The sequence below is a fragment of the Alosa alosa genome, chromosome 22 (assembly GCF_017589495.1).
Source record: "Alosa alosa isolate M-15738 ecotype Scorff River chromosome 22, AALO_Geno_1.1, whole genome shotgun sequence".
NCBI classification, from domain to species: domain Eukaryota; kingdom Metazoa; phylum Chordata; class Actinopteri; order Clupeiformes; family Clupeidae; genus Alosa; species Alosa alosa.
In genome coordinates this window covers 19,541,993-19,568,990 of record NC_063210.1, presented here as the reverse complement: position 1 = coordinate 19,568,990, position 26,998 = coordinate 19,541,993, and the positions used below count along the sequence as shown (strand labels likewise).

General features: G+C 43.7%; 3 protein-coding genes across 8 annotated transcripts in view; 1 reads left to right on the top strand and 2 right to left on the bottom strand.

The window, feature by feature from the left end:
• acsf2 (acyl-CoA synthetase family member 2) overlaps positions 1–23,049 on the top strand; it is a 50,820-nt gene extending 27,771 nt beyond the window's left edge. Inside the window, exons 11-16 of one of the 2 annotated variants that reach the window (XM_048233973.1) lie at positions 17,367–17,474; positions 19,326–19,477; positions 19,763–19,904; positions 20,964–21,074; positions 21,525–21,593; positions 22,245–23,049. In XM_048233973.1, coding sequence (XP_048089930.1) covers positions 17,367–17,474; positions 19,326–19,477; positions 19,763–19,904; positions 20,964–21,074; positions 21,525–21,593; positions 22,245–22,295 — 633 coding nt within the window. In that variant the 3' untranslated portion in view covers positions 22,296–23,049. Of the gene's footprint in view, positions 1–17,366; positions 17,475–19,325; positions 19,478–19,762; positions 19,905–20,963; positions 21,075–21,289; positions 21,354–21,524; positions 21,594–22,244 lie in introns of those variants that run through there. The other variant, XM_048233974.1, reaches the window with a different exon arrangement.
• chad (chondroadherin) lies at positions 489–12,627 on the bottom strand. Of its 5 annotated transcripts, none has more exons than XM_048233977.1 (5): positions 11,324–12,627; positions 7,116–7,279; positions 3,699–3,844; positions 1,072–1,095; positions 489–832 (listed from the first exon to the last, which is right to left on the bottom strand). In XM_048233977.1, exons 1-3 carry the CDS (start codon positions 12,098–12,100, stop codon positions 3,703–3,705), a joined length of 1,083 nt encoding a protein of 360 aa, XP_048089934.1. In that variant the 5' UTR covers positions 12,101–12,627; the 3' UTR covers positions 489–832; positions 1,072–1,095; positions 3,699–3,702. The 5 variants fall into 5 exon arrangements, with proteins under 5 accessions (XP_048089934.1, XP_048089933.1, XP_048089935.1 ...); XM_048233976.1 differs by having other exon boundaries at positions 1,076–1,095; XM_048233978.1 differs by having other exon boundaries at positions 1,072–1,082.
• Positions 23,050–23,657: 608 nt separating the features above from the next.
• On the bottom strand, positions 23,658–25,181 carry armc7 (armadillo repeat containing 7). The gene is made up of 3 exons (XM_048233980.1): positions 24,962–25,181; positions 24,723–24,866; positions 23,658–24,510 (listed from the first exon to the last, which is right to left on the bottom strand). Exons 1-3 carry the CDS (start codon positions 25,041–25,043, stop codon positions 24,164–24,166), a joined length of 573 nt encoding a protein of 190 aa, XP_048089937.1. The 5' UTR covers positions 25,044–25,181; the 3' UTR covers positions 23,658–24,163.
• Between the last annotated feature and the right edge of the window lie 1,817 nt (positions 25,182–26,998).

Genomic DNA, 26,998 nt, shown 5'->3' with positions numbered 1-26,998 from the left:
CTTTTTTTTTTTTCTTTTCAGTCAGCGATCAAACATCAAAAGATAGTTGAATAATATTGAGCGTCTGGTAACAGTCCCAACCTTCTCCTCACACCACTCTGTTCTGTTTCGTCTCACCCTCCCTCATCAGAAGTATCCAGCCTCCTGCATTGCACTCACTCGTTTCAGGTTCAAAGGTCAAAGGTTGTGACGTTTTGTGATGGCTAGGACGGGGATCACTGTCTGCATGCAGTCCCACTATGGTCAAAATATGGGGTCACCTGGGAGACCAGGTGTGGGCGTTACCACGGTGACAGATGTTTGGGTCCCAGACTAGGGGGAGTAAAAGTGCATGACTGGCATCTGAGGGAGCGAATGAAACAGGAAAGTAGAAAAAAACACAACACAACAAACAAAAGCAAACATACATGGCTGCTGCCTCTAAGGATTGGTCAATCTCTTCAAGTCATGTATGTATAGCTACATTTATATGTGTGTGTGTGTGTGTGTGTGTGTGTGTGTGTGTGTGTGTGTGTCACTGGTACTCTATTTCCTATTAATTGCACACAATATTGAAAAATATAGATTAATTTGTCTACCAGGAATACATTAATCTGTTTTGACCCCATGTTTTACATTTATTGCAACACTTTGTGTACTTTTTACATGCATTGCTGCCAGGAGATGGTGTGTTTTATATGTTTTGTAAAGTGTAAGAAATGGACAGTCTCAAAGTAGCAGGTCTAGCGTTGCTTCCATGTTTTTTTTTTTTTTTTTATGTTCCTCTTCATTGTAGCCGATCACCTGGACAGGCTTGTACCTTCTCCACTCTCTCTTCTCTCCGCTAAACCTCCTGTGGAAAGAAAGAGGGAGGAAGAGAGAGTGAGAGGAGAGATAGAGAGAGAGAGAGAGAGAGAGAGAGGAGAGAGAGAGTGTACAGTATGTGTGTGAGAGAGTGTGTGTGTGTGTGTGGGAAAAGAGAGAGAGAAAGTGAGGGTATACACACAATTCTTCATGTTAATGTTTCCTGTATGCTGTCAATGTTCTAATTGTTATGCTGTTTTAATTGTGCTTTGGCAACACTGTACTTACTTACAGTCATGCTAATAAAGCAACCTTGAATTGAATTGAATTGAATTGAGAGTGTGTGTGTGTGTGTGTGTGTGTGTGTGTGTGAGAGTGTGAGAGAGAGAGAGAGAGAGAGAGAGAGAGAGAGAGAGAGAGGAGCCAAGTCAAACAGTGGTGCCAGACCAGGCCTTCCTGCTGCACTCATGACTGGGAGAGGCTGTACTTCCAGAGCCCCTGGCACCACAGTGGAAAAGAACAGGCCCTCACACGGCCAAGAGGACGGAGAGATAGAGAGAGGGATGGAGAGAGGGAAAGAGAGAGGTCTTTCGTTCAAGGTGCACAGACACTCTCTCTCTCTCTCTCTCTCTCTCACTTTCTCACTTCTACTCTCTCTTTCAAATTCAAACTCAAATTCAAAAGTGCTGGCATGACAAATAATTGTTTCTCAGCAAAAGCCACAACAAAACAGTAACAAATAAACGTAAAGAGACATATCACTTTTTTTCGTTTGGGCAAGTAGTTATATAATATATAGTATATTTAAATGTATGGAGACTTAAAAAAGAGCATCAGGGACAAGATTTCTCAAATGAAATAAGGTCAGGAGAGACGACTCAATCCATGAATAAAGCCAAGAGCCCAGAATAATGAAAACAAAGATGCCATAGAGATGGGGCAGGGCCCCTGTTTGTGCTAAGCACATATTTGTCATGGCAATTTCTCATGTATGTGTGTATGTCTCTCCACACTCTACACCGGTCTCTCCTGCATATGAACACAAACAACACACACACACACACACACACACACACACACACACAAGCTTTTTCTTTCGTTCTCTCTTTCTCTGTCTCTATCCTTCCTTCACACCCACACACATACCCTGTGTTTTACTTCCTATGACACAAAGACACACACACACACACACACACACACACACACACACACACACACACACACACACACATAAACACAAGATAAAAACAACTTAACCATGTGCCAAAATACCGTCTGCAAACCCAAAATTGCACAAACTCCTGTCCAAACTGGTTTGACTCCAACCCTAAATCGATATATTTTCTTTTCATTGGTGGTGGTGGTGGTGGGGGGGTTTCTCCACACCAGAGCCAAACAGTACATTCGGCTCTGGTCCACACTATTGGTGCACCTTAACATTTCCCATCGTCCCCTTAGAATTAAGGTTCTAGCTGACATTTTTGTCAAAATTGAGTTATTTACATATTCTTATTCTGTGACACCTTAAGAAGATGAGGTGAGGTGTTTCTTGTAGTTGTATACATTTTTGAACATTATGTCTGAAGAGGTTTGTTCCACTTAGCAGTATAACTCTATGGAATTCTAAGACTTTGAAGCTCAATATCTCAGAACTACTCAGAACGTAGATAGAACCCTATAATTCTAAGGGGACGAAGTGCTTTTTCCCCTCCGATTGTAGATGTAGATATAGATGTGTTTACTCTCTCTGGCCTAATAGCCCTCCAGTCCGGCTCAATGTGAGACTGTGTGTGCACCGCGGCCGTCTTAACTAGCCGAGTGATTCCACCCAGACGAAAGGGCCCCTGGAGGGCTCTCTTTCCACTGGAGGGAGAATCTCTCTCACACTCTCTCCTTCTCTCCCCCCTCCCTCTCTCTCCCTCCCTCCTTCCCTCCCTCTCTCTCTCTCCCTTCATCTTTGAACTCTTATGAAGTGTGTGTGGGTTTTTTTGGAGGGTGGGGTGGGGGCTTCTTGGGGAGAAACCCCTCAAAGGTTTGACCACGGGGGGGGAGGGGGGTGGACTCCGGAGACTGTCCATCTGTTTATGATCCCTCTGCCGATCGATATTTCTCTGGCTGTGTTCACACTCCTGGGTCAGGCAAATGGAGCGTGAGGCGCAGTCCGAGTGTGGCTGCGGCACGCTTCTGGGGGCGCCTCTTGTTTGTGTTTGCCGTGAAAAAGACACAGTCGCGGCGGGCGGCCCTGCACCGACTGACCATTGTTAATGATGCCTCGGTTTATGTTTGCCTATGCCTCAAGGGCTCCACTTATGAAGGAATCAATTAGCTGTCGACATGCGTTCCATTTGAAATGGGGCAAGTACTGTAGGTGGTCAAAAACACGGACTATCTGGCTGTACAGAGTGGAGACGTGTTCTGGGGACACATTCATCACAGTTTTTTTCAGAAGGGAACCAATGTCTGTTTTGGTATGCTCGTAGTGTGTGTGTGTGTGTGTGTGTGTGTGTGAGATGTGGGGACATTAACCATATTCTTTTTCAATCGTAGCATTTAAAGTTAGCAGACTGGCACTGTGTCACCTTAAACCATTTCTGGTACACCATGCAAGTTTGGCAACTGTAGAGCTATGATATATTTATATTTTACTCTGCTGTTGTAAATAGCCAACTTTTCGTGACTCATCCCCTCTGTACACAATGAAAATGCTTTTGTGGAGGTGAAGGATTAACAACAGGCAAAAACTGTTATATCTAGCTATATCTACTGACAAAGTAATGAACGATTCGCTTATAAGTTCGTTTACCATCAAATTGGATTCGTAAAGGTTATATTAAGGTGAAAATCTTGCATAGTGTACCATTTAACATTTTTATCATACATTTTACTGTTAGCATCTCACCCATTCGCTAGCTCACCTGCTTAATGGCGGGTTCCCTTCTTGGCCCTCTTTGATTTGCCTTTGCAGCGGCTGAAGACGTTGCTGTCTCTGATCTGCTTGCCCCTCTGGGTGGAGGGCGAAGAGCAAACGGCGTCAAGTCGCTGTCGGCTCGAATCCATCCATCTAGAGAAAGAAAATAAAGAAAGCGTTAGCATTATGGGGTTTTTGCCTTATAAACTAGCGGGTTAAAGGTGACATGTGTAATGTCCGCCAAAAAATCAATTCATACTCCACATTCCATAAAAGATGGGGGCAGTATACCTCCAGAAAGTGAGTTGGTCTACCCTAGAGTAACAACCGAGACACGTATATTGCAGTTTGGCTGGCCGGTTATGTTGCCCGCGATACCGCCTCCCATGGCGAAACTGGTATTATGACACCTGTCAGGCTGTGGCTAGTAATTTAGCATGCTAATTCAGGTTGATATCTCTGCGGCACTATACCTTGTCATTTTTTTAATGACATCATCACCCTTATTTCTTCTCATTCTTTTGATGCGTTTAGCTAATTTTTTGGGATATTTTTACCTCAATTCTTACACATGGCACCTTTAAGCTAGTCAAAAACATTTTCTAGCAAACACACACACCAGCACGGTTGGAGGTTGGCATTTGACATCAACAGCTAGCTAGTTTGCCAACATTGTTTATTTCAGGGCTTATTTCAACACATTACTTGTTAAAACTATTCCCACGGACATTGTAGGGAATGCACATTCATGTGAGAATAAATTAAGATCCAATTTATGAGTATGTGGTGTTATGGCATAAGGATTAGTTTGCTAAACCGAGCTACACAGTCCGGCCAATGAAAACAGTACACTTGAGACAGTTTTGGCAGTTTAACTGGAATTACCAAAATTAGGGGAACCTAATGTTATCCATAACCTTGTTGACACACAGATAACTCTCAGTCCAGTGCTGTTTATTGATGTTTGCTAAAAGATTTAATCTTTTTAAAGGTGTTTTCTGTACTCACACCGGTGCACCTCCATTAGATTACATGCAATCGAAACAAACACGCTCCCCAATGGGGGCGTTTCAGCCACGGTAACCATGATAACTGGGGGCGGTAACCGCGATTATGACTAGCTGACGACTGTGTAACGTGATCTCTCTAGGCCACGCCCTCGGTTCGCTGGTTGGTTGGTGGCTCTCGGTTGATTTTCTACACGAGAAATTAATTGAAAAGAGATCTATGCCAGTCTACATCTGAAGCTAAATGAAATAGACTACCTGCACGAAATGTCCTCTGTGCGCTGATTTGTTTCCGTTGGAGCAAGGTGTGTTTCAACCTGCCGCTATTATTAATGTAATTAGTGTCTACACCAGAGTTTCCGCTAGAAAAAAATGGTGAGGTCTCGGACATTTTGATGATATGCGGTCAAATATCTAACTTAAACATTGCCTGGAGACAAGCTATGTAGCCAAAGAATGAATGACATAATCAGGCTTTATAGAATGCAACATGTTCATTAGCCCTAACTTAAACATGCCTAACAAGATCTAGCCAGTATATTTTCATGGACAGCAAGAGTCCGCTTTGTTCGTTGTTTTAAAAAGGCTACGTTGTTTGTTGCTGCTACCCACGTTATCTCCAGTGGTGACTGTTTAACTTGCACAGATGCGCACACACAAGAATGAGCGCTCACACCACTACCCTTTAATGCTATGCCTCTTTATTTTATAACAATAAATTAAGAAATGTTTCCTATTCTGGGAAATGTTTAGTTTCTTTTTCTTTCGGCCGCAGTTCAATGATACCTTTTAATTGTGTAATTTTAATTATCCGCGGACCAGTAATCGCCTCGTCGAGGAGGCCCTAACCCTGCAGATCATAGACAGAGAACGCATAGGCCTACTGTATGCTTTGGGTAAAGAACACTTTGCATGTCCAGTGTACACGGAGAATGACAGTTTCTTGGAGCGGCCGTACCCCCCGCAACTCCACTTCCAATGTCACTGATTCCGACAGATACTGACACTTCTACTTTTTATCTGGTGGTGGTGGAGTTGACCGGACATCTGAGGCTTCAGACGTTACCAATTTATCATCATCCATCGCGTCTGGCCTCTGAAAAAACTTTCAAGGCTAGTCTGCCTGGGCCTGGCCATGTTTGAACCGCCTCACTCATTTGTTTGTTGTTTAACATGGGCGCTTTTTAGCCGCGATGCACTTCCTATTTGAAATGCAGCATAGGCTATGCGTGTTGTTTAATAGCTTACTTTTCAAACGGTAGAGCCTGTTCATTTAAAAACATAGCCAGAGGACGTATAATATAGGCTTACATATTAAGGCTTATTCTCAAATTCAGATTGCATTAGGGGACAGGATTATTAGACAATTTCAATCAGACAATTTGACCGGAGAGATCTAATTTTGTCGGACATTTCATTTTTTTTCCGGCCAATGTCCGGTAATTACCGGACAACGGAAACCCTGGTCTACACGGACCCAGTTTGGTTTTGCACTAGGGAATTAGTATGTTACGATAAAGTAGGATTTATGCGTGTGTTAAATTTTTATTATTGGGGAAGATATTCAGTGTCGGAGTGAAGATGTAAGAAGCAGGATATAACAGAAGGTGTCGTTACAACACAGCTAAGGCTCCACTGGAAATAAATGAGCGTACAGGAAAAGCCTCTTGTGCACCTAGTCTGTTGAGCGTAAATACGTAGACTGGCGGAGCCAGGCCGCCACAGGACAGCAGAAACTTAAAGAAATCCTACATCATGTTACTGTGAAAAGACATGGATTTAGAATATGAACGTTAAAACGTACTTAAAGCAAGATATCAAAAGAATGCTTTCGGAGGTAGTGCTGAGCAAAGTCCCCAGACAGAAGCTCACTTTGGAACTTTGGAGCGCACCTATTCCGGACCCAGATGGTCTGCATTGTTCTTCCACGCTTATCCAGCACATATTACTCTGTACACTTTATTCAGCTGTATTAGCAAGGTTACCCATTTGGAACTTAAGCTTACGTAAGCATACTCTTGGCGTGAGAGAAACCCCTAGTGAGATTTCATGGCCCGTTTTGATTAATTTCATAGCAGGTGAGAGTGTGAGGTCTGTGTTCTTTGCACAGGTAGTCCTGTCCTGTGTGTGTGTGTGTGTGTGTATATCTATATATTACTATTTATGCCTTTAATTGACAGGATAGTGGAGAATGACAGGAAGCGAGTGGGAGAGAGAGTCGGGGTGGGATCAGGAAAGGACCACGGGGCGGGAATCGAACCCGGGTCGCCGGCGTACGGTGCAGGTGCCCCAGCCAGTCACACCACAGCTGGGGCCATGTGTGTGTGTGTATATATACGTGTGTATATATGTGTATATATGTGTGTGTGTGTGTGTGTGTGTGTGTGTGTGTGTGTGTGTGTGAGAGAGGTCCTTACTTGCGGAGGTTGGTCAGCTGGCAGGTGCAGGACCAGGCGTTGTTGTCCAGGGTCAGGTTGGTGATGGTGGAGAATTCTAGGCTGCCCGGGAGGGACTTGAGCTTGTTGTTGTTTAAGTACAGAGTCTTTAGTGCAGTCACCCCACTGAACGCTCCGTCAGCAAACTAGAGGGTAGACACACACAGATCTCTTCAGTTAGTAAACAGTATCTTCTCGTAAGTCATCTGTTCTTTTGGTGTATAGTACCGTACTCATTTCATGTAATCACTATGTAACGTGTATTCTCATAACCCAAACATAGGAGACCATTGCTATTAAGCAATTTTCACTCCTTTGGTATACCAATATACATCTAGTACCAGTAGATGTTGTTTTATTTTGCCTAAATGGGATGTCTCCTTAAACCATTGGCTTACATTCAACCCATAGACACAATCAGTCTTTCCTCACTTCTCCTCTATCACTCTCTCTCTTACATCCTTCCTCTCTCTGCCTCTATCCCTCTCTCTGCCTCTATCTGGATGAAACGCGGTAGTTTCTGGAAGATGTGCAGGAATTTATCCGGTGCTTGCGGTCAGACTGTGTCCTCTCTCTCCGTCAGGCGTTGGACGCGGAGAGCTGGGCGTCTGCTAGCAGGGGCCGAGCCGAGTCTCCCTCTCAGATGAAAGCCCTCTCTCATGCCCGAGTGTGTGTGTGTGTGTGCCAGGGGGCTTATGTAAGCCTGGCGAGCCCTCTTTCCAACACACACATAGAGACACACACATGCACACACACACACACACTCACATAAACATGCACACACACACTCACATACACACAGACACACACACACACACACTCACATAAACATGCACACACACACTCCCATACACACAGACACACACACACACAAAAACACATGCAGACACACACACACTCAAACACACACACACACACACACACAGAGTAAAATCTTCTCAGAGCCTGTTAAAAACATCACTGAGGTGCGAGATGAACTTGTCTTTTGATGGAGCTGAGTTTGTGGAAGTGGAAAGTCTCTGAGCATAGATGAAAAGGTTAAAAAGAAGTGTGTGTGTGTGTGTGTGTGTTTGTGTGTGAGTTAGTGAGAGTGTGTTTGTGCATGTGTTGCATAACTCCCAGAGAGATGAGCTTTATGGAGGCATCTTTTTGGAAATTTCCACTGGCTAGGAGCAGAGCGTCAGACCTGATTCAGGTCGGAGGGGTTTGGTAATCGGAGGTTCAGCAAGATGGCCGCTGTCCAGCGTGTGGACGCTCTGAGTTCTCTCTCTCTCTCTCTCTCTCTCTCTCTCTCTCTCTCTCGTCTGGCCCTTCTCTCTGTCGTCCTCCAGAGCTCTCCCCTAATGTCAGAAAGGGCCTGATTGTCCATTGACGCAGGCGCAAAAGGGGCAACTAAAAATACTCCATCAGAGGTATCGGAACACGGTGGCCACTGTTTACCTGTCTCCTAACCCTTGCTGACCTGTTTACCAGATGCCCCCACTGGGGCAGAAGAGAAAACAGCGGTCTCAAAATACACACCTCATACTTAATTAGACGGATACATGCTTGGACGCGGGCCAGCAAACAGAAACTCTCTAAAAATACCCAGCGTCCACTGGAAAAGAGAGGGGGGGGGGTCTTGTTTTTTTAAGTTGATACGGGCTCCCCTTCTCCAGCTTAACTTTTCCTTGCTGCTGCTGCTGCTGTGTGTGTGTGTGTGTGTGTGTGCAGAGGATTGCTAGTTGTATTAGTGTTTCAGTTTTCCAGAGATTCTCACTCTCACGGCCACACATACATGAAGATAGATAGAGAGAGAGAGAGAGAGAGAGAGAGAGAGAGAGAGAATGATTTAGTGAGGAAAGAAAAGAGGATGAGGCCAGACCACTGACTGCTTCTGATGGTTGACCATGACCATTGACATCAATCTGAAGCCCTCAGAGCCCCCTCCTATCCGCTCTCTCTGTGGGACGCCATGGCAACCATCAGGGGCCAAAGTGGAACCTTTAAGGGGCCCTCACGGCTAGTGACCACACTACCGGTACCGCTAACCGCCCTCCTTCTCTCCTTCCCTCCATCGCTTTTCCCTCTATCTCTTTCCATCTCTCTCTTTTTTTTTTCTCTCTCGCTCTCTTACTGTCATTCTGTTTCCCTCACTCTTAAGACCAAACACTGCAGACTTTCAAACTGACCGTTGAGAATCATGTGTGTCATGTTGCATATTGGCTCAGGAGATAACATGCCACCACAAATCTCTCCCTCTCTCACCAAACACAGCTCTTGTGTCCCCTCTCAAAGGGATCTCTGATAATGTCTTCATGCTCAGTTGTACCCCCCCATCTTTCTTTCTTTCTTTCTTTCTTTCTTGAATGACTTGAATTTCCCCTTGGGGATCAATAAAGTATCTATCTATCTATCGATCTATCTTCTTTCTTTCTTTCTTTCTTTTTTTTTTCATTCATTCCTTCTTTCCTTCTCTTTCTTTTGGTTGAGGAGTGCAGAACAGGATCTTCCCCGTCTGGCCAGAACATTAGATACGGTCACATGGCGTAAGCACGCGGGTCAACCGCATCCGTGGCGACCGCAGCTCTCGCTCCTCTAGTGCTTCCTGGGCGTCTCGAACACACCCCTTATCCACAGCTGTGGCTGTTGTTGCCGATGTGGCTGTCCAAATGTGTGGAGGCTTAGCGCCTCTATGGATGGGCGGTGTTGGCCCGTAATTTCAGTGTTGGCCTTTCAGTGATCTGGTCATTTAGACAGAGAGAAAGAGAGACAGAAAGGGGGATACTGAGAAAGAGATTGAGACAGAGAGAGAGAGAAAGAAAGAGATTGAGACAGAGAGAGATTGAGACAGAGAGAGAAAGACAGAGAGAGAAATTGAGACACTAAGAGAGAGAGAGAGAAATTGAGACAGTAAGAGAGAGAGAGTATCAGAGGTTGAGACACACAGACATGGAGAGGGAGAGAAAGACAGATAGCAAGAGAGGCTGCCATTTTCCCACACATGTGCAGCTAATCACTGCGATGGCCGTGAGCGTCTCTTTTGTGTTGTCTGGATCCCATTAGGGTTCTACAAGTGTGACTGAAGTCAGGAAAACACATTAGGCCTCCTGAGCCCACTGTACTGCACCAGCCACTTAGGCTGTGGCCAAGTTCGGCCCGGCAGCAACACAGCCTTGGCTCACAGATTTATTGCCAATAAAACTCACTAAAACACACTCAACCAACCACACTAATGCGTAGCCCAACATGTAAAGGACACAGGATTAGTGTAAAATTTGCATTTGTGTATATCACGTTTGATCACAGTCACTCAAAACACTCATTGATATGATCTAGTTGCATGCCCAAAATTATTGTCAATTCAATTACTTCTAGTTTTTGAAGCGTAGGTGTTGGATTACACCCCCTGCATCCTTGAGCAGCCATAATGGAATAGTATACTCCGATTTTTCTGTTGACTCCTGCAAGCCCGTAACCAAAACAAACAGCTGCACCCATCTGACCCAGGGTAGCCCGAATGGTCAGCATCGTCCCGTCCAGAGTAAATAGTTCATTCACTAGATAAATAACTCACTGTGCCCCTTATGAAACATTAAAACATCCACTCCAATCCAAAAATCACACAGTTGGCTCATTTTGAAAGCCCGCGTAAAGTTTTATGACTTTTATAGTTACTTCCTCCATAATTTGCAACTGGCTGTTCCTGTCGGTTACATCACTAGCTTCCTGTATTTTAATAATGTGCATATCCATGGATTTATGTCTTGTTTCAGAAATTTGAATAATAATAATTTATTTTCGGAGTTTGTCTTTGCTGTTAATACAGTCACTTTGTTGAGACAGGCCATTACATTAAACTGGCCATCAAACTTGAAAAAACATCAATAACTCACTAACATCAATAAAATCATAACATATATTAACACAGACACACAGATACACAGACAAACACACACACACACACACACACACACACACACACACACACTCGTGAAGCAGAAACAATCTCCCTCACCTAATGGTATATATTTACACGTGTTACTATATTATTTTAGCAATCACAAAATAGATTCTGTGACGGAATTTTAAGATTTGCATGGTCAAGATTTCAAATTTCAAGATTTGCATGGTCACCTTTTTTGAGCATCACATTACCCTCCAACACACACACACACACTCACACGGAATCAGCGGACGGTGTGGCTCACCTTCTGAAGTCCCATGCTGTCCAGGTGCAGTTTCTCCATGTAGCGGCCGAAGCTGCGGAAGGCGTTGTCTGGGATGAAGGTGAGCGGGTTCTTGGAGAGGGTCAGCTCCTCGACCACCCTCAGCTTGCTCATTGCGGTCAGCGGGTACGTGCTCAGCTTGTTGCGGTCCAGGTGCAGGATGGCCAGGTTCTCCACGTCGTCCAGCGAGCCGGGCTGCACGGACGCGATCTCGTTGCCACTCAGGTGCAGCCAGCGCAGGTCCTTGGCGCCAGCGAAGACGCCGGGGGGCAGGTCGCGGATCTGGTTGTTGTCCAGCTGCAGGATGAACAGGTTGATCATGGGCGCGAAGATGCCTTTGGCCAAGGCGCTGATGCGGTTGCCGTCCAGGTACAGATAGGTGAGCTCGCCCAGGTCGTCGAAGGCACCCGGCCGGATGGAGGAGATCTCGTTGTTCGACAGGTAGAGGTAGATGAGCTTCTTGAGCCCCTTAAAGGCCTGTCCGGCGATCTCCTGGATCTTGCAGTGCTGCAGGTGGAGCGAGATAAGGCCCTTCATATCGGCGAAGCCGCCGGTGGTCAGGGAGCCCAGGTTGTTGCGCTGGAGGTTGAGCAGGCGCGTGGTCTCCGACACCTGAGGGATCTTCTTGAGGTCCACGTTGTCGCAGATGACGTGCTGCAGGTCGCCGTGGCAATGGCACTGGCTCGGACACTGGCTGGGACCCGCCAGCGTCGCGGGCGCAAGGAGCGCCATGGCAAAGGCCAACTTCACGCACAGCATGGTGGCAGACGGTGTGTGTGTGTGTGTGTGTGTGTTCTCGGTTTGGAGTGGCCTCGCCTACCTTCTCTCTGGTTCTTGCGAGTGACCGTTGATGGCCGGACTGCTTGCCTCGAGGATGATATAGCGCAAGGTGGTCAGTCGACGTCTAAAGAAAGGATCCTTGGAGTATTAACGGAGCAAAAGATGGAGGGAAAGCAAGTGAGTGAGAGAAGAGGAAGACGGCGACTGTGTCTCAGCTCTGAAAGAAACGAAAAAGAGGCTTCAAGAGACCTCAGACAGACTGCTGTAAAGAGAGAGAGTGTGTGTGTGTGTGAGAGAGAGAGAGAGAGAGTGTAAATGAGTGAGGGAGAGAAAGAGAGAAATGGAAGGCAGTGCTAAAAAAAAGATTCTCTTTGGAGTTTTTGAAGATACAGCAGGGCAGTGAAGGAGGCAGCACTATTTATACTGCTCCCTCGCTCACTCTTCTGCAAGGGGAGGACTGAAGGCTTGGGGGTTTTTTTCTCCTTCATCTTCTCCTTCCTAAGTTCAGGGCAAGCCAGGCTGTTACGTGGAGAGAGGAGAAAGAGAGAGAGAGAGAGAGAGGAGAGAGAGAGAGAGAGAGAGAGAGAGAGAGGAGGAGAGAGAGAGAGAGAGCGAGAGAGAGAGAGAAAGAGAGAGAGAGGAAGTCAAGTGTCTGTGAGAGTTTAACCCTACTGGGCAAATGGAGTACTGGGCAAATGGAAGGGGGGACCTCTCTCAAACACACACACTCTCTCTCTCTCTCTCTCTCTCTCTCTCTCTCTCTCTCTCTCTCACATACTCACACATACTCACACACACTTTCGCACTCTCAGTGAAGGAGCCCAAGCTGCAGCAACCATGTTTGTTTACTGTTTGCTGTTTACTGTTTACAGACCCAAAGCATTTTGGGCCGTGTTATTGTGTCTGTCTTCAGGTGGTCAGGAATGACTTGTCCTAGACCTATTTAGCCGTTGTGTAAATAGGATCTCGGTCCAGTTCTATTTAGAATGGTACAAGAGAGATCGAGGTTATGACTGGCGACAAAAACAGGTGAAGGTGCATTTACCTTCTTGTAAAGGTTCCTAATCAAATGAGAGAAATTCACCTTAAATATTTGCATTTTCCTAAATATACTATATTCCTATTTTCAGTGAAGAATGTGTAGCCTTTACAGTAATCTGTCTTACATGATCACAGGGACACAAAAATATCTCCTGTCATTTACAATAAGATAGATTAAGAGCATACTACTATAGGTAGATAATGAGAAGTATAAAAAGTTAATTTGATATGATAAAGGATTTTTAATGATCCCGCACATTTAATGAAAGTTGCATTCTTTATGAATTTAAAAAAGATTTATGGATTTGGCATTATGAATAGATCCTGTCATATTTATGTAGATTTTGTGGTTTTCAAGTGTATTTCGGAAAAGGCATATTGGTTTGGTGGCATTCAGACGTATAAATAAATATGTATGTCGTTTGAACAAATTCAGCTGCATTGGATGCGTTTAGACAGACAAACAGGTTCGGCCCAGCGATGGAAAGGTTAAGATGGAGACTATGCACCACTCCAGACATTGCTATTGTTTTTCCGCCTGCGGAGAAAGAGAGGAGAAGAAAAGAGAAGAGAAGAAAAGAGAAGAAAGGTCTGGCTCTCGTGAGACTAGTGTGTAACACATAATCAGAGCCAGATGTGTGTGTGTGTGTGTGTGTGTTTGTGTGGGTGAGTAGGTGTGTGAGGGAGAGAGAGCATCAAGACCTAACAATTGAAAAAAGAAAATAAATTCTCTACGTCCCGCAGAGACAGAGCATTTCAGACGTTGAGGTGTATTCTTAATCTTGAGATTGAATGTTTCATTTCTCCCCTTAGCTGTTTGAGCAGGCAAGATGGAGACAGACAGACAGACAGACAGACAGACAGACAGACAGACAGACAGACAGACCAAAATAGCAACATTCCACTGAGCTGGATGGGAAAACAAAAGAATCGACTGAAGCGTAGATTTGGAGGAGGAGGAGAAGAAGGAAATGAAAAGTAAAAAAGTAGAGGATAGGAGAGGAGCAAAAGAGGAGAGGAGAGAGAGGAAGAGAAGAGAGGAGAAGAGGAGAGGAGAAAAAGAGGAGAAAAAGAGGAGAGAAGAAAAGGAAGAGAAGAGAGGAGAAGAGGAGAGGAGCAAAAGAGGAGAGAAGAAAAAGGAAGAGAAGAGAGGAAAGAAGAGAAGAGGAGGAGAGGAGAGGAGAAAAAGAGGAGAGAAGAAAAAGGAAGAGAAGAGAGGAAAGAAGAGGAGAGGAGAGGAGAGAAGAGGAGAGGAGAGGAGAGAGAGGAAGAGAAGAAAGGAAAGAAGAGAAGAGGAGGAGAGGAGAGGAGAGGAGAGGAGAGAAGAGAAGAGAGAGCATAGTAGAAGAGAAAAAGAGGAGAGGAGAGAGAGGAGGAAAGAGGAGAGAAGAGAGAGCATAGTAGAAGAGAAACTGAGGAGAGAAAAGAGGAGAAGAGAGGAGAGAAGAAGAGAAGAGAGGAGAGGAGAAGAGGAGGAGAGAGGAGAGAGGAGAGAGGAGGAAAGAGGAGAAGAGAGGAGAGGAGCAAAAGAGGAGAGAAGAAAAGGAAGAGAAGAGAGGAAAGAAGAGAAGAGGAGGAGAGGAGAGGAGAGAAGAGGAGAAGAGGAGAGGAGAGGAGAGGATAGGATAGGAGAAAAAGAGGAGAGAAGAAAAAGGAAGAGAAGAGAGGAAAGAAGAGGAGAGGAGAGGAGAGAAGAGGAGAGGAGAGGAGAGAGAGGAAGAGAAGAAAGGAAAGAAGAGAAGAGGAGGAGAGGAGAGGAGAGGAGAGGAGAGAAGAGAAGAGAGAGCATAGTAGAAGAGAAAAAGAGGAGAGGAGGAGGAAAAGAGGAGAGAAGAGAGAGCATAGTAGAAGAGAAACTGAGGAGAGAAAAGAGGAGAAGAGAGGATAGAAGAAGAGCAACTGAGGAGAGGAAAAGAGGATGGAACATGAGAGAGAAGACGAGGAGGAAATAGGGACATTGTGAGTGACAACGAAACAATGAAGTGTGAAGTCGAAAGAGAGAGAAAACAGAGCAGAGTGGTGAGGTTGACCCGAAGAGGCAGAAGAGAAAGTGACCACAGGAGATGAGTGACAGATTAATGAGAATGGAGGACAGGAAAGGAGTGAAGAGGTTTAGCGGAGAGGAAGAGGACATCGGTCAACCACAAAAATAGTGTTTGACGAAAGTGAGTGGAGTCATAGGAGAAGAGAGGAGAGGAGAAGAGAAGAGAGGAGAGGAGGAGAAGAGAGGAGAGAAGAGGAGGAGAAGAGAGAAGAGGAGAGGAGAGAAGAGGAGGAGAGGAGAGAGGAGAAGAAGAGAGGAGAGTAGAGGAGGAGAGGAGAGAAGAGGAGGAGAAGAGAGGAGAGGAGGAGAGGAGAGAAGAGGAGGAGAAGAGAGGAGTAGGAAAGACAGCATGACTGGAGAAGATGACTTTCACTTTGTAACTGGCACTTCGCCTGGTACACCTTGGCCTTAAACAGTGAACACACACCCACATACACCCACACAAACACACACACACAAACACACATTTGCTTTTGCCCACTCCTTCCTTCGTTCTCTCTCTCTCAGAATAGGTGGAATCTAGTGTTTGCTCAACAAATCTAGCGTTTTATTGGGAAAGTCAGCCTTCAGGTGCACTGCACTCCTATGATATCCCTCCGTAAAAGTAAACGGCCCAACGTAGCACCGCGTCCACAGGACGCTAGGTGCTAACCCAGCACCTGTGAGGAAGGGCCGATACTGACACGCTCTCATGAAGGCCAAGGAATTCAAAAGTCCAGACGAGACCTTGGTGGGGAGTTTTATAAAGAGCTCCATAGTACACACACACTGGCCCAAAACACACACATAATCACTAACACACACACACACTTGTTTAGTGGTAGATAGAGCTCTGATTTGTATCCACAGTTATTGTGTGATGATTGCAGCCTTTGAAAAGGCTTTTGATGGCTACTTCTGATTCGATAAAAATAGCAACGAAAACTTCAGAAAGCAAACGTTGGCTCTGGATCCACAGTGAACAAATGAGTCTAAAAGAAATGCACTTTTTATTGCACAGCTGCTTTTCCTCTCAAGTCCTGATCTTTTACAGGTGCAGAGGCTGTGCTTGTGTTCATGGGAAGGTCTCTGGCTCTTCACACCATTCATTATAAGAGCATATTCCCCCAATCGTGTGTGTGTGTGTGTGTTAGTGATTATTTGTGCGTGTGTGTGTGTGTGCGCCCATGTGTGTGTTTGTGTTAGTGACGTGTGTGTTTTGGGGCAGTGGACAGGTGTGCCAGTAGCAGGGACAAGACGACAGGACAGGTGTGCCAGTTGTCAGGTGTGCTCCACATCTCTCACGGTCCTCCTAGGCCAGGTCCCCCCTAGAACGGGCTGAGTCAGCCGCCCCCCCTTCTCGCTAGAGGAGCTTGGGGAGAGAACCGTCCAGCAGTGGAGAGTCTCCCAGGCAGGTGGCCTGGATTAGCCGCGGGGGCCGTGTAAATAGGCCTTCTATTCCTCACCTCACTGCTTTCACATGTGGAAAAGTCCATGAGTGCAGAAGTACGACCCTTCGGTACGACCTTTCAGTTTCGACCTTTCGTGAACTGATTTGGTTGAGTTCTCGTTTTGAGTGCTGAGCTTGTGCTGATTAGCAACTAGTCAATGATCCAGAGAATGGGATTGTTTGTTTTGGGTTTAGCTTGTGTAAACATATGAAGTGTTATTGCTGGTATTTATCTATCTGGTAAATGTACAGCTAGAAAAGATCAGGGATGGGCTGTATTTTCTTAACCATGACTTAATGGTATTCAAATGTGAACTTTGGACACAGACAAAAGCTTTATCCAGGATGTGATAGTATCCATCTTTCATCCGTTCTGAGGTTTGGCACATTGATCAAATTTGGCTTTCTCACTGTGACATGAACTCCAGTCCCTCCATAGTTAGGGAATAAGCCCAGTTTTTAGTGTTTTAAGCATTACCTGAAAGCATTGTTTAACAACAACCATCGTTAAATTATAGACACTGTTATTATGAACACTCCTAGTTATTTGAATGGCGTGGTTATCACAGCGGTTGGTGATCGATGCTTATAGGGAACACAATCACCATGACAGTGTTTAACTCCATTGTGCTAGAATCCACAGTATGAGATAAAGGCATATTAATACATCTCTCTTTCTCTCTCTCTGTGTGTGTGTGTGTGTGTGTGTGTGTGTGTGTGTGTGTGGACAGATCGCCTATGGCACCACGGAGAACAGTCCGGTGACCTTTGTAGGTTTCTCTGTGGACAGCATGGAGAGGAGGACGGAGACTGTGGGCTGCATTGCCCCCCACACTGAGGTACTTCTCTCTCTCTCTCCCTCTTTCTTTCTCTCTCTCTCTCTCTCTTTCTTTCTCTCTCTCTCTCTGCTACTGCTAAAACTGGTATAAAGCAGGGACGTTTATTAATCTGTATAGCAATATTTATTTCAACATACATTATGAACATTCTCATCAGGTTTTTAGGTCAGGTCAGAAGTCATATTTTGCATGCAAATAACAAAACCAATTCAAGTTGGTATAGTATAGTCAACTATAATTCAGCTAAGCCTCTGCCTGATCATTCAGACATACATGTAAGCTTACCTGTCTATGTGCAAACAATTTGCTGATGTCCATCTATAGGGATCAGTAGGGTTTGAGTCCCATCGAAATTCCCATCGGCAATTATATCAGTAATGATCTGATTAAGTTATTCCTGCATTGGCAAAGAGACTAGCCTGTCATTTTGATCAAGCTCTTTTACTACAGAGCAGGAGAGGTAGTGTCGCAAGGATATCAGTATGACTCGACAGTTTTCCAGCCAACAGACCACATTTCTCTACGGACTAGCCTTGAGGCCTAGTCATATATCATACAGTGGCCCTCAGAATGACTTTGTCAGTGCCGGTCTTGCCTTATTCTGTTACAATTTATGACCGTTTGGCCGTTCTCCTAGGTTTTTATAGTATGCGATCTGGGAGTAGGTATGTGTCAATTCAATGCCAAGGTAATAATATCAGTAAAGGTTCACTTCACACTCAGTAAATCCAACACAAGATTGTGGGGTTTTTCAAAGAGGGTGTCATATAATTATACAACCATATTTTGGTGTTACACTTTCATCAGTTTTTCTTTCCATGGCGTAATGTCAAAACATTTTCCTGAATTGTGCACACCTTGAAGACTATTGAAACCTTGTAGGGATCTACTGGGGTGTATAGGCCTTTATGAGACTATGAAACAGTTATGGGTTGGCAGTGGCACACTAAGTAATGTAACCTATGCCTTAAAGAATCTCAAGGTCTATCTACCACCTTTGGCAAAGGAAAAAGAAAAGTCACCAGGCTTCAGACCAGTATTTAGAGTCCACATACACGGGTTTCCCGTTTACCAACAAAACTAGATGCCACAAGCGTCCCATAAGCAGAAGACGGCAGGTGGCGATCCACAACGTTATAAACTTAACCTAAATAGTCGGCTGCTGTAAGCTACAATCGGATTTTTTTGTATACCTCTGTTGTCTCAATGATAATAATATCTCATTTCAGACTATATTTCAAAGTTTGCCGTTTATTTGCATTATTAATATAACATCATATTTTGTCATTTTTGGCGAACACATGCATTCCGTTAAGGATACTGAACATATTTAACATTCTCTAACCATCGTGATTTCGAATTGGTGCAGTTTTCAGCACAAAAACTATTTTATTTTTTTCATGGAGAGCACTGCTCTATGCTGCTTTCTGCCTCTTAGTTGCGCACACGTTTTCGTGACGTTGCATAGAAATCCATGTATTCAGTTAATGTGCTAATCCATGAGCGTAAACTATGATGAAACAGGACAATAGTGCACACAATGCTCATCTATTTAGCACTTATTTGATTTGATTTATTAGTACGATGAAACATCTTGTTTTTAAGCGGGTCTTTATCACAAATATGCTGCTTTGGATATAAGTGCCAAATGTAAATGGTGACCATCTCACCTCTCTAACCACACAGGTCTAATCTCTAATCACAGGTCACCTTGTGTATTTTCTCTATCTATGACATGCTTTAATCCTGTTAAAACGTTCCGTAATTCACTTTGGATTGACTCTAAATACTGAAATACCAAATGAAGGTTGAAAAACTGAAACTGACGTGGTGATGTCACTTCCTGACCAGGCCAAGGTAGTGGACCCGACCACCAGGAAAGTGGTGCCGCTGGGGAGCCAGGGAGAGCTGATGATCCGGGGCTACTGTGTCATGCTCGAGTACTGGGCAGATCCGGACAAGACCGCCGAGTGCATCGGTAAAGACCGCTGGTACAAGACAGGGTAAGTATGGAGATAGATAGATAGATAGATAGATAGATAGATAGATAGATAAATAGATAAATACCGGTAGATAGATAAATACCGGTAGATAGATAGATAGATAGATAGACTTTATTTGATACTTTGGAAGACAAAGAAATGCTTCTCATGCACATTCTTACCGGGTCCTGACCTTTTGATTGGATAGCGCTTTGGTCATCTGATGTTGTTTTTAAAGTGCTTTATAAATAAACCTGACTTAACTTGACATACACACTGTCCCTCCATGCGGTCTTCTCTCTTTAGCGACATTGCCTGTATGGATGCATATGGCTACTGCAAAATCGAAGGGCGCATCAAGGACATGGTCATCCGTGGAGGAGAGAACATCTACCCTGCCGAGATCGAACAGTTTCTGCACACACATCCCAAAGTTCAGGAGGCCCAGGTGAGGCAGTGGGGGGAGTCTCCCATTAATACACAGGATTTCATGCCAGATACACAAAAGATATTCAGCGTTTCCCATACATTGACTTATTTGTGGCGGCCCACCACATTATCAACATTGACCACCACACAATGGTTTTTACATGTTCTACGAAATTGTGCTTAAAGGAACCGTATGTAAGAAATGTATTCGATTAATCATAAAATAGCCCTGATATGTCACTAGACATTAAGAAGTCATGTTCATTTCAAATAATTATATCACTGACAACAATTGTCTGGCCAGGATATTGTCATTTAAAAAGTGAAGTTGCAGCCCTCAACTGATGTTGATGTTGTCATGTTGTGTTTTGGCCTGATGCGCCACCCTCCACCTATCTACTAATCACAAAGTCAGTAGTGTTTTGGCATCCGGGTTGCCAGCTCTGCCAGTCAGGGGGGAAGGAGAGGGGATACACCGCTCCACAGTAATTTGAAATTGATTGCAGTACCAATTTTGACCACAATCTTACATACGGTTCCTTTAAATCTGGTTAGCATCATAACCACACTGCGCTAATGTGTTAAAAACTGTTGCATTTAAGTTAATTCTGCAAACCTACCACCACAAATATAATTCATTTATGTGGGAAACACTGATATTTAAACAGATAAATATATCACTATACTGATTTTTAGTACGCATGGTGTAAGTTTATGGTGTGACTTTAAAGCTGCCTATTTTGACACACCTGCAGTGAAGTCGCTGCTGTGCCGTTTGTGTCATTATCTTCCTTCTACTGGACATAGTCATCATCTCCCTTCCCCTTTTGTGTCATTTAGGAGATATATCCCTCTCTCTTGGAGGTTTCTTGAGTTGTTTAATGTAGGCATTTTAGGTGTTGCAATTTAGTTATTAACAAAGAATGTAAAGCCAGCTGTTCTCAAGTCTTAAGGAGTGTAGTGAAAGAGATGGTGTACATTTTAAAACTGCATAGCAAAAGTAGACAAAAGCAATAACACTGGCAATGTTGAGTCTACTCGACATCCTCAGCAGCATCCAATGGGTGTGCATTTGCAGGTGATTGGCGTGACAGATGAGCGAATGGGAGAGGAGGTGTGTGCCTGCATCAGACTGAAGGCGGGCCAGGAATGCACCGCAGAGGAAATCAAAGCCTACTGCAAAGGAAAGGTGAGAGCACAGTGCCAATGTCTGGAAAAATAGACCACACGTACATACACACACAGCTCAGGAATAAGGCTCTGCATAGGTCGCAGTGGATCTGGAATCTGCTAAAAGGAAAATATGTAATTCTATCATTATAAATCACCATAAAAATGTCCTATAACTGTATCCTTTTCCATTATAAATGACATACTTTGAATATTTATATGCTTGATCTATAGACACACTGACAGTCCTACAAATACAGATGAGGGTACTGTATACTGTTTTACAATATATTTTTATATTCAAAGTAATGATACATTAAAACCATATGTCAGCTGTTTGTTCTGTTTTGGTTCTCCTTTAATATCTGGTAAAGGGGAACCAGATGAAAGGACTGGATGTTATGTTACAGGAACTGTTTTGCTATATTGCATTGTGCACTCAGTGCATATTGACGGCTCCCTCTTTCAGATTTCACATTTCAAGATTCCACGCTATGTGCTTTTTGTTGAGGGCTACCCTCTCACGGTCACAGGAAAGGTAAGTGATTCAGAAATAGACTTGAGCTCTCTTGTGAAAACAACTCAACTGTTGTGTCCATATCTCCAAAATCTCTCACTAGCCCTTATGGTCAAACTAAAAGGAACTTTAACTGTGTCTATTCACACAAGGTAGTGCAAAGAACAAGACATTGAATGTCCATCTTATTGAACCAAAATTCTAAACAAATCAAAGGATCATTACAATTTTATTTGTGTAAACATGACCATCTTAAAATGTCCTAATTCTGATATCATCTTAAATGATGTGAAATCAAGCAAATAATAGCAGTAGGTTTTGCGGTGCCCACCCCTTCTAATCATCTCTAAATGAACACAGCTTCTCAGGACCTGTGTGTTTTGGGGATAATGAGAACCAGCTGTTTACTTACGACTCAAATCTTAAATAGTCTGAGACAGCAGACTGGTAAACAACTGGGCCACTTCGGCACGCAATGCCAGCACGAGTGGTTTCCAAAACCAATAACAATGCCGTTACATAAACCGCTTGTGACTTACAGGAGTACTGAAGGCCGCAGGGTGCGCTCGGCAACGTCCGCCCTGGAGTTTTTAAACGGTTTTATTTGTTTATGTTTTTAAACTAAAAGTTCCTTAATTTTTGTGTGTTTCTTACTTTTTTTTCTCCTGTCAGATTCAGAAGGTCAAACTGCGAGAGTTGACAGAGAAGCAACTGGGACTTTAGTGTTGTCGGAAAGGAAAATCCATCATGGGACACAACGCGGGAAAACAACAGACACTTGTGTCTAAATACTGTACTTCTTGAATTTCCCCTAGGGATCAATAAAGTATATCTATCTACTGGGCAAAACTATCCACACACCATTCTGAATAAGCTGGTGCTGACCAAGCAAAAACAAACACTAAACTCTCACTAAACAGACAAAATTATTAGACATACCCGCAGTCAGTCCTGTAGAGCTGACCCTGAACATTTCAGAGTGAATGGTTGGAGTACAAATCTGTGAACACAACAGGACACAACAACACTGCAGTTGTTTGTAAGGCTGAGAGGAATTTGGGAAAGAAGAAAGTAATTTTGTTGAGGAAGGTCATTCCTAATTTAAAATGTGTCATTTCTTATGGGCAAGAGCACTTTTCTATAGTCACAGATTACATTGGACTGCATTTTAGTTTCTGATATGCTATAGGCTCAAGTTTAAAGTAATTTTAGTGGTCAACCCTCAGGTATTTGCACTCCTTAAAATGTGTTGTATTTCATTGAACTTGGATGTGATGTGTAAATCAACAGCACTGTGCCTTAATGAATTTAAATTCCTTCCAAAGTTTCTTACCTCTCAATACAACATAATGCCAAACCTGTAAGCCATTATCTGTGTGTTTCTATATATAAGATAATGCTAAGCTATTTTCACTCTGTGTTTTTATTTTACTCATTTTTCAGATGTCATTAAACATGAATTGTGTTTTTAATGGAATGCTCCACATCGGGCCTTGTCTGAACTTGTGACTGATGGACTTATCTGCTACTCCCTGGTAGTGAGCTGAGGTTTAAGACTTCCTGTTCCTCCTCTTCTTTCTTGCTAAGAGACATAGATCTGTTGTTCTTTCCAGCTGGCTTCTCTCTCCCTCTCTTTCATACACAGAGAGAGAGAGAGAATCGTACACGTGATTTATATCACAGCAACATCTGTTCCGTACTTAACTCCTCCGCAGTTCCAGGTCTGTACTGTCCTGTCCAGGCAGAACCACCTGCTCCAAGAATCCTTCTTCTGGACGTCCTCTGCCCCAGAGCAAACCACAGATCCCCGCGGGCTCCTCCGAACGTCTGCGTTCGTCTGCTGGAGTTTGTTAGGTCTGGTTATGTATGCCGGTCATACGCCACAGGTTTTATATAATGATGAGATGTATTATTGGGACATTATCTTTGAGGGATGTTCAATGTGCATATTGAAGCCACATGGCAAGCGCTTCTGTCCTGTTTTTGGTCTCCCTGTAACACCAGGTAGCAGATGACAAAGGAACTGAAGGACACAGGAACATACTGTTTTGTCCAGGGGCAGGGACCCCCACTGGGGCTTAATCAAACGCAATTTATTTAAACATTTAAAACAATGTTTAAACCAAGTGGACAGTCTATTTTGTATTTCTTCCTCTTGGTATAGTTGTTTAGTGGCTAACTCAATAAAGTCTTTCAGTGACAGCTGGTTATGAAATGCTGCAGATGATGTAACCTTGCAGCCTTTGAGGACTGAGGAAGTTCTGCACACTTACCAACCTCAATCTAAATCACAGATGCAGCAGTCTCCCCCAAGTGTTCTTGTTGGGCATTACAGTCCCCCGACCACAACTACTAGAGTATTTCTCCTTTCTACAAAATGGCAAATCATTGCAAATGCAGGTCCACAAGTGAAATATTTTGCATTTAGACAACTACCCACATTTAAATAATCAATGACAAACATGACGTTGTGAGGATATAAACAGTTGAATTTGAAGTATTTTTGTCCTGGACCACATAAATGCAAACTGCGTTCCCCGTCCTTGTGGTATTCACGATACAGTGCAATTGACAATGCAACCACATAAGTTCTAGTTCTTCGGAAGGGGGATCCCAAGCGCGGATTGGCATTGTCCTTGGTTCTCTTCTCTGACCCTCCGCACCTGCTCCACCGGGCAATAGTCCTCCAGGTAAACAGTCGCCAGATTGCGCATTCGAGGGTTCTCCGAGAGCGAGAGACGTACCATGCACTGCACCACCGCCTCGTCGGTGGTAAGGCTGCGCGAACTCGCCGTTGTAAGGTTCATCAGGGTAGTGATGGCGGAGAGTACGGTCTCGTCTCGTCGACTGGAGAGACAGTTCTTCACCAAATCAATGCCACCGCTGCGCAGGATCTCATCGCGGGACTCGCGTTCCATGCTCATGTTGCACAAACCTCCTGCAAAGTGAGAGACAAGGTGATGGTCATTAGGGGAGCATGCCGATGAAGTGGACATTAAACAAACGACCTTTAGAGTAAACTCATCTAATTCCAAGACGTTACTGGTCTTAGCACATCACTCACAGGTGTTGTTATTGTTAACAGCACATTTACTCGACTAACACCAGCATGGGAATAACAAGCTGATCCTTCAATTATCTGATACCCACCGATTCCAAACTCCACGAAATTTTCGTTTTCCTCTGTCAGCATGTCCAAAAACAGTTCTGTTACTTGCAGCCTCCTCAAATCTTCCATGTTTCGTGGGTCATAGGCAAAGTTAGCCAGGTTGGCTAAAACCTGCTCCTTTGACTCTATATCAATAAGACAAATATGGGGAGTTAAGAATTAAACGAAGTTCAAGAACACTGTTACATGTCCATCATCATGGTCATGCAAACGACTCTACCTTCACAGTCGGTGTCCTGAAACTCTGTCACAAGGTTCTGCAAATACTCAAATCTGTCCGACCCACTATCTTTGCACGCCATTCTTTTCTATTAATGTTGCGACATTTAGCAACACTTCAATTTCTGAACAGAAACACAATTTGACGAAGCAATTTCAACTTTAGAGAGCAAGCCAGCTTGCTCAGTTCGTGCGAAAACTCAAAATCTTTTGACGTCATTCAAAACATCCGGTCCATCTAAAAATGCAGTCCTCAACAAATTGACATTAGTTCCGGGATATTGTAAGCTATGCAAGTCTTGAATAGTTCAAATGTTTAATATTATATAATATTTTATTTATTTACAATACTATTTTTGCTGTAATACACGCAACAAACGACATTATACAATAACGCGAAACTACTTTGTTTCATAACGTGGGGTGCCGGAAGTGTTGCGTACGTGTTGTACAGTTTCTACTTCATGTCTAAACTGGAGGTCAGGGACAGTTTTCAGGTGCCAATCTCAGCATAACTAGGCATTTCAGTGTTGTCCAGTGTCCACACTTTGCACGTCAACTGATAACATGAAGGAGCATCAGTTATCAAAGGGAAAACGTCTCACCAAACCGATTTTGTTTGGAACATTACTCTTAGGACTAGCCACAGCATTCTTCAATAGGTAAGCATGCATGCATGCGACCCCTTTCCTAAGTTCCCTCAGATGAATTGTAATTGTTTAGCATTTGGTGTGGAAGCTTTCTTCTTTCCTGTGTTGTTGGTTATACTGTGACTGTTGCACAGTGTGTCTAAAATCTTACTTGTGCCTTTACTTGGTCAATGGCTGTAAAGAGCAGGACGTTATGGTTGGAATGTAAGAAATGTTTAGTGAAATGCACAGTTTTGCTATTTATTTTCAGGGAGTTGTTTAGCAGCTTTATTTTTGTTCAGTTCAGACAGGGGACAAATTATTTAAAATTATACTATGATTATTACACAAAATTCCACTGGACTACACTTTCTCCATACAGACATCTGTTCTTTGAAGACCTGGCCAACATCCGAGCTGAAGAGAGGGCTCGCAACAACGCCAAACTCCAAGAGGTGCTGGAGAGGCGCTACCGGCAGATGGAGGAGTTGGCCGAGAAGAAGACCACAGGAGAAAAGGATTAAAGGAATACTGAAAGACACATAATATATTGTATTAACACACCACCTCTGGCCTGGCCTTGAGACTGTTAAAAGAGTGTGTGGCCTGTGAAAGGACAAATGAGAGGCCAATGTACGAAGGTCATTGAGGTTTGATTCAACTCCAGAGACTGCATTACCAGTCTGCCAACTATCAGGAGGTTAATAATAATACATGGCGAGGTGGTGATTTGTGTGGGCAGAGGCCACATCATAATAAGCCTACTTTTCTGTTAAGCAGGTTCTGATAATAATGTCCCAGCTGCAGTGCTCTGTGATTCTGAGAAAATGAAGTTTTCTTGTTTGTTTGGCCTTATGAGAGTAAGGGTGAGAAAGGGACATGGAAATCGCCTTTGTGAAATATGATGAATGAATGTAAGACGAATACTAGATGACAAATGTGCAGCCACAAAGCTCACTGGGTTTAATTATATGATTATATTTAATTTTTATTATAAGAAATAAAAGTTTTGACCTAAACAAACTACTTTAATATTTTGTCAAATACATTCCAGTAATAGTTTTTCATTCATTAGTTTGGTTAAGTTCTGTTCACAACGTCCCAGTTTATAGGTGTACTTCAAGACAAAGCAGGATATCTCTACTTGTATGAGGCTTCATTGAATATGCAGGATGTGTTTGTGAAACAAACCCACATAAATGAAAATTAGGCATAGGATTGGACCAAGACTAAAAAGTTACTCTTCTTGAAATGCAAGAGTTTCAATTCAGATTCTGTTTATTATTTTTGTTATTTTTAAGATGACATATTTACAGAGACTGATTTTGGCCAATTTCTTAGAGGGGCATTCTGCAACAGACCGACTGTCTCACAGCAAATACAGTATATCTGCTTACATGTACAATGGC